Source organism: Pangasianodon hypophthalmus, chromosome 1 (genome assembly GCF_027358585.1).
Source record: "Pangasianodon hypophthalmus isolate fPanHyp1 chromosome 1, fPanHyp1.pri, whole genome shotgun sequence".
In the NCBI taxonomy this organism is placed as follows: Eukaryota; Metazoa; Chordata; class Actinopteri; order Siluriformes; family Pangasiidae; genus Pangasianodon; species Pangasianodon hypophthalmus.
The window spans coordinates 1899643-1912866 of record NC_069710.1 but is presented as its reverse complement, the minus strand read 5'-3'; the positions used below and the strand labels follow the sequence as shown (position 1 = coordinate 1912866).

General features: G+C 40.2%; 1 protein-coding gene across 1 annotated transcript; it reads left to right on the top strand.

Moving 5' to 3' along the window:
* The first annotated feature begins 950 nt into the window (after positions 1 to 950).
* pou3f1 (POU class 3 homeobox 1) lies at positions 951 to 4318 on the top strand. Its single transcript, XM_026914110.3, has one exon. The coding sequence runs from the start codon at positions 1257 to 1259 to the stop codon at positions 2370 to 2372; it is 1116 nt and encodes a 371-aa protein (XP_026769911.1). The 5' UTR covers positions 951 to 1256; the 3' UTR covers positions 2373 to 4318.
* The last annotated feature ends 8906 nt before the right edge of the window (positions 4319 to 13224 follow it).

Here is a 13224-nt window from a genome sequence, read left to right as displayed (position 1 = left end):
GATGTAAGATTTGTTTAAAGCCCCGCATTTCCATTTAAGAACGTGATTGTGTTTGCAAAGATCCCTTTCAATCTTCACAATCTCCCCCTCTCTACCCCTCAGCGTCTCAGAGGCTGCTTTGCAATTCATAGAATTGGTAATTTGCTATTGGGACAAAACGTGAAGAGAAAAGTAATCAGATCAGCCGGGAAAGCGGTGTGAAAAGAAGCCAGGGGAAAAACGCAAGATTTCTTGGAGTTACTGTTTGGAGGAGGGGGGACACACGGAAAGAAGCTGTATAGAAAGAACTGTAGCTCGGGTAACATTTGCTAGATTCAAACATTAATAAACTGACGAGGATGACAAAAGAAAAAGAAGAAAAAAAGATGATCATGAAAAGCATACATTTATTCCGAACAGCACCAGGCAGAGCAGCAAGAGGAGTGTCATCAGAATTAGTCTGGATATGGGAAAATGACACCTGACACACTACATCTGGAAAACTTACTAAAAATCCCATAGAAAATCTTCATTTATGATTTTTTAGTGAACTTGAGAGCGCGTGTATATTTACTGAAGTTCAGTGAAAATAAATCTATCATCTTTTCTGTTGCCATTATAGAAATAATAATTGCTTTGTACAGATACTGTAGCATGTCATTAAATATATATATACATATATATGTATACACACATGCACACACACATGTATATGTATATGTATATGTGTGTGTCCATAACCTTATATATAGCATGCATATATATATTTCAAGTGATTTGCATGAATCATGTGAAGGGTTGTTGGGACACTTTAGAAGACTAATGCGCTTAAAAGGAGAGCTCCAGTTACTAACAGTACTAATTTAAGTCGGTAAGGGGGGGGGGTCATTCTTCCCCCCGTACTAAAGAGTACGGCACTCCCCCACGTGGTCATTTGCAAAACAACCCACCAGCCAGTGATTTCCTACGGCTTTGCTGCTCTCTGTCTTGACTATCGGGGAGAAGGAGAAGAAAGGGATTTCAAACGAGAGAGAAAGCATTGTGAAAGCCGCCAATTGCGAGTAACTGGGCTCGCGGCGGGAGACAGCCAACCAAGCAGCCCGCGCGAGGGGAAAACACGAAGCGTCAGTAGAGCTCGAGGCGGCCAGCAGCCAATACACGCGCAGGGGAGGCGTGTCCGCGCGCTGCTCCAGCGCCTCCCCGCGTGGGCTGTCGCGCTCGCGCTCTAAAAAGCACTCTCACCTCCGGAGCGCGCGTCAGTTTTCGGAGTCGGAGCCATGGCGACGACAGCTCAGTATATCCCGCGGAATAACTCGTTGCCTTCCAACCCTCTCATGCACCCGGACTCGGACCGGATGCACCAGGGCACGACCTATCGAGAAGTGCAGAAGATGATGCACCACGAGTATCTTCAAGGGCTCGCGGCGTCCAACGCGGGCCACCCGATGAGCCTGACGCACCACCAGTGGCTGCCCACATCCGGCGCGGACTGGAGCAGCGGGACGCACCTCGGCCAGCAGCCGGAGCACAAGGCCAGCGTGCCTGCGAGCCGCGAGGAGCTGACCAGCGGCTACCACAGGTCGCACCTGGTGCACCAAGCTGCACAGAACGGTCACCACGGCTCGTGGGCGCCGAGCAGCACCACGCATCACCTGTCACCGCTGTCGCCCGCTTCCGGGGGCCACCAGTCACTGGTCTACTCTCAGACGGGCTATGCTATGCTGAGCCCGCAACCGTCGCTGCATCACGGCATGCGCGAGCCGCTGCACGACGATGCCGGCGGTCACGAACACCAGCTCGAGTCGCCGCAGCAGCCGTTTGGGCACCACCAGGACCACTCAGACGAGGACGCGCCCAGCTCCGACGACCTTGAGCAGTTCGCCAAGCAGTTTAAGCAGCGGCGCATCAAACTCGGCTTCACGCAAGCGGACGTGGGGCTTGCGCTCGGCACGCTCTACGGCAACGTGTTCTCCCAGACCACTATCTGCAGGTTCGAGGCGCTACAGCTCAGTTTCAAGAACATGTGCAAACTTAAGCCGCTGCTCAACAAATGGCTAGAGGAGACAGACTCGAACACAGGCAGCCCGACTAACTTGGACAAGATCGCGGCGCAGGGCCGCAAGCGCAAGAAGAGGACCTCGATCGAGGTCGGGGTGAAAGGGGCGCTGGAGAACCACTTCCTCAAGTGCCCCAAGCCCTCGGCGCACGAGATCAGCACGTTGGCCGGCACGCTGCAGCTGGAGAAAGAGGTCGTGCGCGTGTGGTTTTGCAACAGGAGACAGAAAGAGAAAAGGATGACCCCGGTGGGGGTCGCGCATCCGAGCATGGAGGACGTTTACTCACAGGCGGAGACCCCTCCGCTTCACCACACGCTACAGAGCCCCGTCCAGTGACTGTCCTCCTGAGTGAAGCTCTTATTTCAACACAAACAAAACAAGAACATCGATAGAGAAAAAGGGGACTAGGGATTTCACAGTATTTAATTTTTTTTGCATTTGTTATCCCGAGTGACAATGCACGCAGCAAAGTTGGGTGAAAAAGAGTTTCTGGCCGCAGACCGGAGACTGTGGCGCAACAACAGCAGACAGGACGCAGATCATAAAGGGGGAACAAAATGCATGAATGACTGCAGAGTCAAATTGAGGTGCATTTCACTAAAATCGTATTGATTTGAATGCGTTCTGGTGGAGAAAAAGAATAATTCGATTATTTCAGCGCTGCTCAAAAGGAGCCATATGCCACAAAAGAGATGTTTTCTCTCCTCGCTGTCGCAGGTTTAATCCGAGCTGGTGGTTGTCTGAGCTGCTGTCAGCTAAAAGGACACAGTCACGTTTTCTACATTATAACACTTAACACAGTCACTGTTGCGGTGTAGTTGTCAGATCATTTTTGTGATGTTTACTTTATTTGGGATGTTTTAACCTTTTTCCGTTTCAATGTTGTGTTTGTTTTACTGTTTCTGACCATTTTGGACTTTTTCGTGTATTTTTTGCATTACTGACAGCTCACACATTTTGTCAGCGCCACTGAGCCATAATTTGGAGATGTATCTTGTTTACAGATGTCCGATATATTAGCACCTGATTTCCTCTAACCTGTAGAAAAGAGGCTACAGTCAGTCAGCCTTCATGGGCTGAAACACACGAGTTTGTCATTTTGCGTTTCACTATTTTCCCTCTTTTTTATAAGCACTTATTCTTGCGTTAACATGCTCGCAGTTATTTATATTTTTGTCATGATGACTAAAGTGTGATAGTTTTGTGATAGGATGTACAACGAGGCGGTTTCTTGTTTACAGTTTCCGGATCATCCAAATGACGGAGTCATCGAGAATCAATAGTGTTTTTTTTTTTAAAAACAGGCTGACCTGGTTTTCGGAAGTAAGAGGGAGAAAGTGGAAGTAAAAGTAATATCTCAGGTAAATTTCAGCGCCCGTATATTGTGCTGTACTCCTTTACTTCTGTCTTGTAGTCATCGGCCCAGGCCGGTGGTGCCCGGGCCGGTGGTGCCCAGGCCGGTGGTGCCCGGGCCGGTGGTGCCCAGGCCGGTGGTGCCCAGGCGGTGCCCCTCTGAAGCAGCCCGAGTCCGCACACTAGCGCTCTGAGTAGCAGGTTAAAACAGTAGACAGCTTATTTGGACGTACTGTTTAGAAGTGTAGTGTCTGGACGTAGCTGTGGTCGCTCGGATTTATTCCCTACTGGTCTGTAAACGAATAGAGGAAGACGTTGTGCTGATGAAATTATCCGCTGTGGGATTATTTATTGTTTTCTGAGAGCAGGACATGAAAGAGGGGTCGTGAATAAGTCGTGCGTTTCGTGTCGTTTCTCAAGGCATCTGTGAGTGAGCAGCTGGGAGCAGGTGTTCATTTCTTTCTTTTTTTTATTTTATTTTGGCAATTCTGTTATTTGAAACCGTGTGGGATATACAACTTTTCCAAAAAAAAAAGAAAAAAAAATGAAAAGATTTTAAATAAATAGTTGTCATTATTATTTCCAATATGTAAATATGTCCAATATGTAAACATATGTATTTGTTCTGAGTTTGTTTTGGATTTTTTTTTTCTTTTTGTTCTTTCCGGGCAGTTTTGTACACTTACTAATTCCAAGAAAATATTTTAATATTTCATTTATGGATTTGACCATTTATATATCTATATATTTATTTCTTAAAGTTGTTCGGAGCTTTCTGTTTGGCTCTGTTAATTATGTTGCAGTGAATTACAGATGTTTTTGTTTACTACATTGGTTGTATGTTGATTGCGAAATGTAGACTGCAAAGTCACGTTTATATTTATGTTATAGTAATATTTTATTACTTACATAAAACGTATATTCGAGAACTTGGCTTCTGTCTTTTTTAAGAACAAATTTCCTCCTTCTGCCTCATTATGATTATTATAAAATAAGAATAAAAACAAATCCAGTAGAATCTATTAGATACCACACGTACATGGTGCCGTTCAGCTGAATTCTCATTAGCACTCTCCATCTCCACTACATTACTCACTTTATTCGTTCAGAAGTGTTTTGTCTTTTAAAACCTTCCCTCACATCAGTGCGCATCATTCAGTCAGGAGATTCAGCAATAATCTCTAAATAAAATATATTTTCCTCTGTTTCTTTTCGCTCTTAAACCTCAGACAGAGGAAACTCAGAACCCCAGGCTGTAATGTGACCTGCCACTTACTGGTGTGTGTGTTTTGATGTTAAACATCACTTCTGCATTTAGAAGAATAATAAGAACAAAACACATCAAAATCAACACTGAGTAAATTCACCAGTGTTAACACCAAAATGCTACACTGCTAATCCTAATCTAACACTGTACACAAAGAATCTGCAGAGCACAAAGGCACAATGAACTTCACTATCATCCTGACCAACTTCATCTTCTGTCCTGCATTAATAATGTAGAGAAAGACAACCTAAGGAAGGAAGAAGCTTTTATAATTATTAAAACCTTTTAAACTGGTTACAGGATACAGACACATTTGGTGATATTCTGTATATCAGAAAGGTATCAGAGCCTCTTAGCACAGCTACAGTACACCTTCTTTTGGTAATATCCATGTGTTTGGAGTGAACATGTGGCGCTGCGACTTCCAGTCCACGCTGTTTAATGCAAAGCGCACAAGTGTGTGGCGGATAGAATGCGCTTTTAGCTCGACTTATGGCCCTTTCATATATATAATTAACTATATATGAGCTTTTAAGATCACATAAAATCTAAACTGAGCATAAATTAAAGTATTCAATGAGATTATTTCACGGGTTTCAGAAATTCGGTTCAGTGAAGTTGCTTTAAGACGCGATGGATGAAAAGTGGCGTTTTCAGTGTGCGCTTCTGTGGTGTGTCTTAAAACCAATTCTTCTCTAAAAGAAACAACTTTTAGAAATTGTTAAGGTGTGGATTACGGAAAGGCTTCGTTTTCAGGGGGTAACTGTGAGATTACTGTAATTACACACATTAAATCTCATGAAACCACAGACAGTCAGCCACACACACACACACTGACACATCCAGGGAAATGATTATAAAGATTATTTTTAAAAAAGAATGAAAAAAGTAAGAAGAAGCAGATGAGTAAGGCAAGAAGAAGAAGAAGAAGATTCCCTAATTGGGTTTGTTGCTCATTACTGGAATTAGTATCTTTGTACAAAACCGATATTTGACCACACATATAAACAGCATGGGTCTAAATACCAGACCATCTGATCTGCTGTTAAAAGGCGATTTAAACCTTTTTTACATTAATCGTTTTTGCTATTTTAACTCACCGCGATGTGTGTTACAGTGGATGAAATCTCCTTCCAGTAATTCAGTAAAACATTTCTCATATTGTCTGTGTAATATAGAATAAATTTGCCTTAAAACCTGCAAGCTATAAAGCAATGATAGAATATACATACATACATACACACACATATATACATATGTGTGTGTGTGTGTGTGTGTATATATATATATATATATATATATATATATATATATATATATATATATATATAGTCTAATCATTGCAGTATATTCCCAGATATTAATGTTAACAAATGCTTTTTAACTCTTCGGGTTGTATTGCACCTTTAAAGAAAAATTGGCAAATTGTTAGTCTTTTATAGGCGATTATTATAAATATTATGTAATGATATAAATAAGATTATTACGATAAATTCAAATAAAAAAGAAACATAGGAAAAAAAAAAGAAAAACTGTGCATTACTATGAATTTATTTCCATTTTAAACCAGTCAAATATTCTGTCATACGACTCGGGCATCAGACGAGTCCCAGCTCTCCTCAAGATCTGGAGAGGAATAGTGAGGCTAATGCGCCCCCTACCGGCCAAAAGAGCCAATGCAAATGTACCTACAGACTGCGCTCAAGCCCCAGCTTCCCAACAGCATCGTGAGATCGTCTTACCTGGCAAAGCCAGTCTTCAATGTCATGCCACTGAACCATGGTCGCTGTGTTGCCTCTGGGAAACGCAGCACAGGTCTGATTTGGCCAAACAAAATGAAACAAAAGTATCTATTAAATATTCTCTCTCTCTCTCTCTCTCTCTCTCTCTCCTTTTCATTCAGGCTAGATAAATGATTACTAACTGTTTATCTGTTTATTGTACAGCATAATGCAACAGTAATGTCCATAAGCACATACATTAACACTGGGACAACAATGTGCTGGAAAATATCCATTATAAACAAACTGACACATGTCCACTGTCCATAACCTCATTTTTGTCATCATTAGAAAAATTTGGCTTCCGTTCCACACCATTAATAAAGTAGGATTGATAGGTTGGAGTGTGACGTAAAACGTAACTCTATTTCTATACCCATTTAAAGGACAGACTGTTCAGACATCTCACATTCATTTAACAGCTACTTCAAGAGCAGATAGGACAAGCCACTTCTGGGCTGCACTGATTGCGTCAAAGGTTTCTTTACATCACATGTATGCAGTGAAGGAGAGACAGGACTGAAAGTAAGTTGAGCTGGAGTGCAGACATACAAAAGAGCACTGAACGTGGGATTTGGAGCCTAATTTGCATGACCTAAAGGGCAATAAAGTGACCTTTGATCATTCCTGAGCAGAAAAGTGGACTAGAGCATGATGGGGAGATCAGAGATTTCAGATGGAGCGAAGAAAGAAACTTAGACTGGACATAATTATGTTCCCAAATTATCATATATGTAAAAGTACACAGAACTGTTATGAACATGTATACATTCAAAAATATTTCATTAACTATATGAAATATGTCTTTCTTTCTTTCTTTCTTTCTTTCTTTCTTTTTTTATATTACTGTGAAACATCATTCAAAAATGGCTTGGAAATGATTCTTTGTTACTCACAGTTGTTCCAACCATAGCTTTTAACTCTCTCTATTGCAATTCCAAATATATATATACAAATCTAAAATATAAAAAGTTAAATTACCTTTAGATAAAATCTAAGCATCAGCATTGCTATCCCATTTTTCTACAAAGAGCTTTTCAGATTTTGTTAAATGACATGATTTTTACCCATGCACAATTTGAATGGAATATTTTATCATTTATATCCATTTTATCATTTCTTCAAACTGTATAGCAATTTTGAATATGCTGACATTTGTAACAGCTCTAGTCCTAAGTACATAATATAACTACAGCTACGCAGCTGAAAAGGAAAAATGCAAACATACTTTTACTTGTCAGTGAGCCATTTTTTAACTATTAATCCAACTCTGCTACATAGAGTGCTTCAGTAAGCGTTCTACAACTGCATAAGGACAAGACTAAGGTTAATACCGAATGACTTCAGGGACTGTACATGGACATAATAAAGATGAAAAGGTGAATAACGGAGCATGGGATGGTCCATTGATTCTCCATGGAAAGCATAAAGCAGATGTGCATCTCAGCTGAGTGCAGATTGGTTGTCTATGCATAATTATACTCAGCCATAGGCAGAGTCATTGCAGAAAACTAGTGCCATCAAGCTTGCATGGAAAGCAATGGGTTTGTTTCTCTCTCTCTCTCTCTCTCTCTCTCTCTCTCCTCTACATATTATCCACTCCTGTCAGAGTCTGCACAGCCATATATCTGTGCTGCACAGTGTCTGAGGCCTGACACCGCCTCCTTCATCAGGAGAACATCATCAAACTCAGGAGATGTGGATTAGTGATGATTAGCAGGGATTATAGCTGGTTAATGGTGGGAAAATACATTAGGAACCATGGGCTCATGGGGGGGAGGTTCGTTCACGCTAGCGGATTTGCATTGATCCACAGCAAATGAATGAGGATTAGTCACATCTATCTGCCAACAGATAAATAACATTAAGCGCATTATTTGGGTGCACAGCATTATTAATGACATTACAAACACTACAACAATGCTGGTAATTATGCCTGAATAATGCATTTATTGCTATTTTTAAACTACTGTCTTTTCTTTAAGAGTGCGAAGTGATGCTGAGGAGCCTGGTGAACACATGTGAGTCCCTTGAACATGCTGTATAAGCATCTAGCTCCATAGCAAGAACACCGTGTACCTTACATATTTCATTACTCTTAAGTCCCAGCCCAAAATCAATCAAGCCCACTTAAGACTAACTGAGACTAGCAGTGATATAAAGACATCATTTAGATTCATATGCTAGTAGTAGTAGATCCAATACACACCCACTGCCATACTGGATTACTACTCATGAGTAGCAATTCATCATATATTCATCATTCATTCATTTATCTTCAGTAATGCTTTATCCTGATCAAGGTTGCAGTGGATCTGAAGAATATCCAGGGCATCCTGGGCACAAGGTTGGAGCACACCCTGGACAGAATGCCTGTCCATCTCGATGCATGTCATCAAGCCATCGAAAAGAGGTGGGAGGAAACCAGAGAAGTTAGAGGAACCCTACGTGGACATGGGAACAACATGTGAAACTCTGCTATCTGCTGCATCCCATGCCACCTCAACCTCATTCACTGATATTCACAGAAAGTATTGCAAATGAAGAGAACCAGTTAAGATAATTACAGATTGCATAATTAGCAGTGGGTTTTTATAAGCAGGAACCCAAAGCATTCGAGAGTAGAATGTTCATACAAGGTGCATGGAAATGAAAAGTTCATGGTTGTAATTTGCTGTAAGGCATTAGAAAGTTAAGGAAGTAGATAGAGTGAGACAGAGCAGTCGATTACCCATTAACAGTTTTATCGCCAGGTGGTTAAGCACACCAGGTCTCTTTCTACTGCTTCCCTCACACCTCACACGCTATCACCCTCTGTCTCATGCTCCCTCTCATTTATCTAATAAATACATGACCCAGCAACGAACAGCAGAGTAGGGGGTTGGAGGGGAGAGGAGAGGAAAGATTTCTCTTTTTCATTGAAAATTCCTTCTTTTCCACACCTCAAGGTTTCCCCTCAGAGCTACATGAAAGATGGGCAACAATGTGTCCACACAGTGATCAACTATTTACCATATGAAAAGCTTCAACACAGCACAGGAAAGAGAGAGAAAGAGAGAGAGAGAGAAAGAGATTGCTGTGTTATTTATGATATAGGACACTGTAGGTATAGGTTTCTCCTTAGAGTCCAAGGTGTGGACCTAAATACAGGGGTTTCAGGTGATGGTTTCCTCTGTTTCTGTCTTTCATGCTTAATAAACCATGCATTGTACCATGCACAATAACATATAAACCTTTTTCATTCAAGATGCCACCTTGATACTTATGAATGTTAGTCATGGACAAAAATATATGTACTGATTGAGTTCTGGTACACCTTACCAGTAGCTCTCTTTTATGCAGTGCCTCTGAGCTAGATAATGACGTATGGCTGGATCTTAGATAACAGCTTGAAAAACACAAACCCACTCTGCTTTAAAATCACAGTACATGTAAACCCAAATATCTTCCATGTGAAAAGTGAAACTTGTTTTTGTAATTTCAAATCATTCCCAGTGAGATGAGACAATCATGATGACACAGTTTAGGGATGAATACAGAAATATTTTGAATGTATCATGTACAGGTATCATACACCTACCAGTTAGTACAGAGAGAAAATGCACAAGTCATCACTGTACAGGCAAAAATCCTCTCCTATATTTTTGCTGATATATTTGGTATCTAAGGTTTTTTAATGTGAGTTTGCATAGCTTCCACTGTGGTCTTCCACCACTCTCCAGCACTGGCCTCCTGTAGGAAATTGCTCAAGGCTGCAAAGTTAATAACTCACCCATAAGGCTAAAATCTTAAACATAATGTGAAGTCAATGCCAAAGGCTGCCCACTACTTCACCTTCAAACCTTGCCTTTGTATGGCGGTCAGCCTGGGGGACTGCTCTTTCAACACTTAAATCACAAGGTTGACTCCTGAATAAAGGAAATACAATATAAACTGCCAAAGCATCTGAAGGAATAAAATGCTAGACAATGGGGAGGTTGTATGCATTTGGATATATTCAAGGTCCTTCCATCAATGTCAGAAAAGTGTATTATGTATTATCATTTTCACAATTTGTATGCACCTCAGCTAAATTAAGACCTATTTTTATATTACTTGGGAGAGGTTCTTGACACACAGTAAAGAAAAGGAGCAAAACAGCACAAATTATTTGCAAGAGCAATGATTGTTCAGGGTTTTTTATTTATGAACTGTTAAGGTAAAAAAAACATTTCAGCATATCTAGTGTAACTACCACAAACTCATGACATCATCTATCCTTAGCATATAAATGTGCATGCTTCATATTCATTCTTTACTTTATTTTCTTTTCACTTAACAGAACAATTTGATGTTCAAAGCAGTGCAGCAACATCAGAACACTGATTATGAGATCCAAGAATAATTTAAAATGAAACTCATTAAGAACACAAGACCCCTTGTGCATCTGTAATAACTCCTTCACCGCACCACATCATATAATTTCTACTGTTTGTTCCATCCTATATGCATATTGTTTCCCTGTAGAATGAACTTCTCTGCAGTATCTGATGTTAAATTTATTGTGCTGTAATAAATGGGCTTTTATCGTATATTTGTCATAGATATTCTTGTATTTAGTCTGCTCCTGAAATCCTATTATACACTGAGACAATTAAAAACAGGTGCATAGGGCAAATAAAACTTATGTATCTCAAACAGGACATTTTACATGCAGGGATAATCCCAATCTGAGAGACTTTTTTTTTTTTTTGCCTGGGCCGCCTGCCCTGCCCTCTCTTACACTGTCACTGGAGAGAAGAGACAAGTGCAAATGAGCCCTTTGACTCAAAACAGCCAAAATAACAACAACAAAAAAGAAATAAATAAGGAAGATGAAACGAGAGAAGGCGGGAGAGAGATGGTGAGAGATGAAATGGAGACCTGCCGCTGAGCTCAAGGACGTGGCGCGCGACTGCGTAATTAGAAATGTACACAGATGATTTAGATGCGGAGATCTGATTAGGGAAAGCAGCCCAGTCTTAATCTTAATCAGCTCACTTCTGAGAGCCACTCATACACGCAGGGGGTGGGAGTGAAGCTGAGAAAGGGAGCACACACATTCTCCTTAAACATAGTGAGACACTCAGAGAGAGTGGGAGACAGACAGATAGATAGACAGACAGACAGAATCACAGAAACAAGATAAATAAATGAATCAGGAAGATGTGCTAATGGACAGAGGAAGTTGGTGAACACACACAGACAGAGACACAGACAGATACACAAAAAACATAAAATGAATAGCTGATAAATAAATGCAACTTAGAATAGGCATGAACTAGGAAAATTCAATTTAGCTTGAAAATCATGTCACAGAAAGCAAAACCTTTTTTGAATTTTTTTCGATTTTTTTTTATTAAGCAGGTTACAGAAGGATTTTGCCTTTTGAACCTTGAACTCTTTTTGTCTGGAAAGTGTTCAGTTGCCTGATACATGGAATTTAAGAGGTGCAGAAGCCCTGCTTCTTTCATGGGTGCTAAAAATGTGGAAAAAGCACAGTTACACAATATATGGGCAAAAGTTTGTGGACACATGACCGTCACACCCATGTGTGCTTGCTGATCATCTCATTCCAGAGCTAGTCCCCATTTGCTGTTATAATAACCTCCACTCTTCTGGGAAGGCTTTCCACTAGATTTTGGATCATGGCTGTGGGAATTTCTGCCCATTCAGCCATGAGAGCATTAGTGAGGTTCAGGTTCGGTGCTGGAACACGTTTGGGCCCCTCAGTTCCAGTGAAGGGAAATCAAAATGCTACAGAATACAAAGACATCCTATACAGTTGTGGGCTTCCAACTTTGTGGCAACAGTTTGGGGAAGAACCACACATGGGTGTGACGGTCATGTGTCTACAAACTATAGGCCATATAGTGTATTTGTTATCATATGGAGCTTTCAAAACTGATGGTAGAGATGGCAGCTATCCATTACACAGGATCCAACAAAAAATGATGGATAGAATATCAGAGAAAAAAAAAGAAAGAATTTGATCTGATCCTGTAACAAATGGAAATGAATAGAATTGGATTTGGATTTTTTTTTTTTTTCAGAATATATAGAGAGACTTGATTTATTATTGATTTATTATTTTTGCTTTTTATTTTTGGTAGTATTGATTTTTATTATACTTATACTTTATACTTTATATATTTATTATATTTGCAATGTAAGTGATTTTTATGTCAAAGCTGCAGTTCTGTGTAGGGTGTGTGTTTAAATATGTTTTTTTTTTGTATTCTTTAAAAATCATTTTAAAGCTTAGTAGTAAAAAAATATTGACTGTGTATTGATACTGGCTGATACTCAAGGTTTCTGTATTAGTATCAGTATCGGAAAAAGAAAAAGTGGTGTTGTGCCATCTCTAAGTGATAGCGTGAAGATTTTATATAATGAATATATTTTGAAATATCTATTTTTTAATATGTATTTGTTTTCGAAATTGGGCTTAAATTCACGAATAGTAAAGCCTTTAAACAAACAAAATGAATACTTGCAAATGTACTGTATATGTACAACGCTTGCTATTCCTGAAAGAAAGACTTTCTCTATAAGGAGCGTAAAACTTAATTATTATTATTATTATTATTATTATTATTATGCTAGACTTACTTTTCCATCCATCCATTAATAGTTGGATCTCAGCTCTGCTTGCCATTCACATAAATCAAAGGTGCTCCGCTCCTTTGTGCTCAGACCCAATATAAGCTCTGCTTGTAAATGCAAACATATGTCACATTTTTATTCACTTTTTAAGAAACTAGTAAAC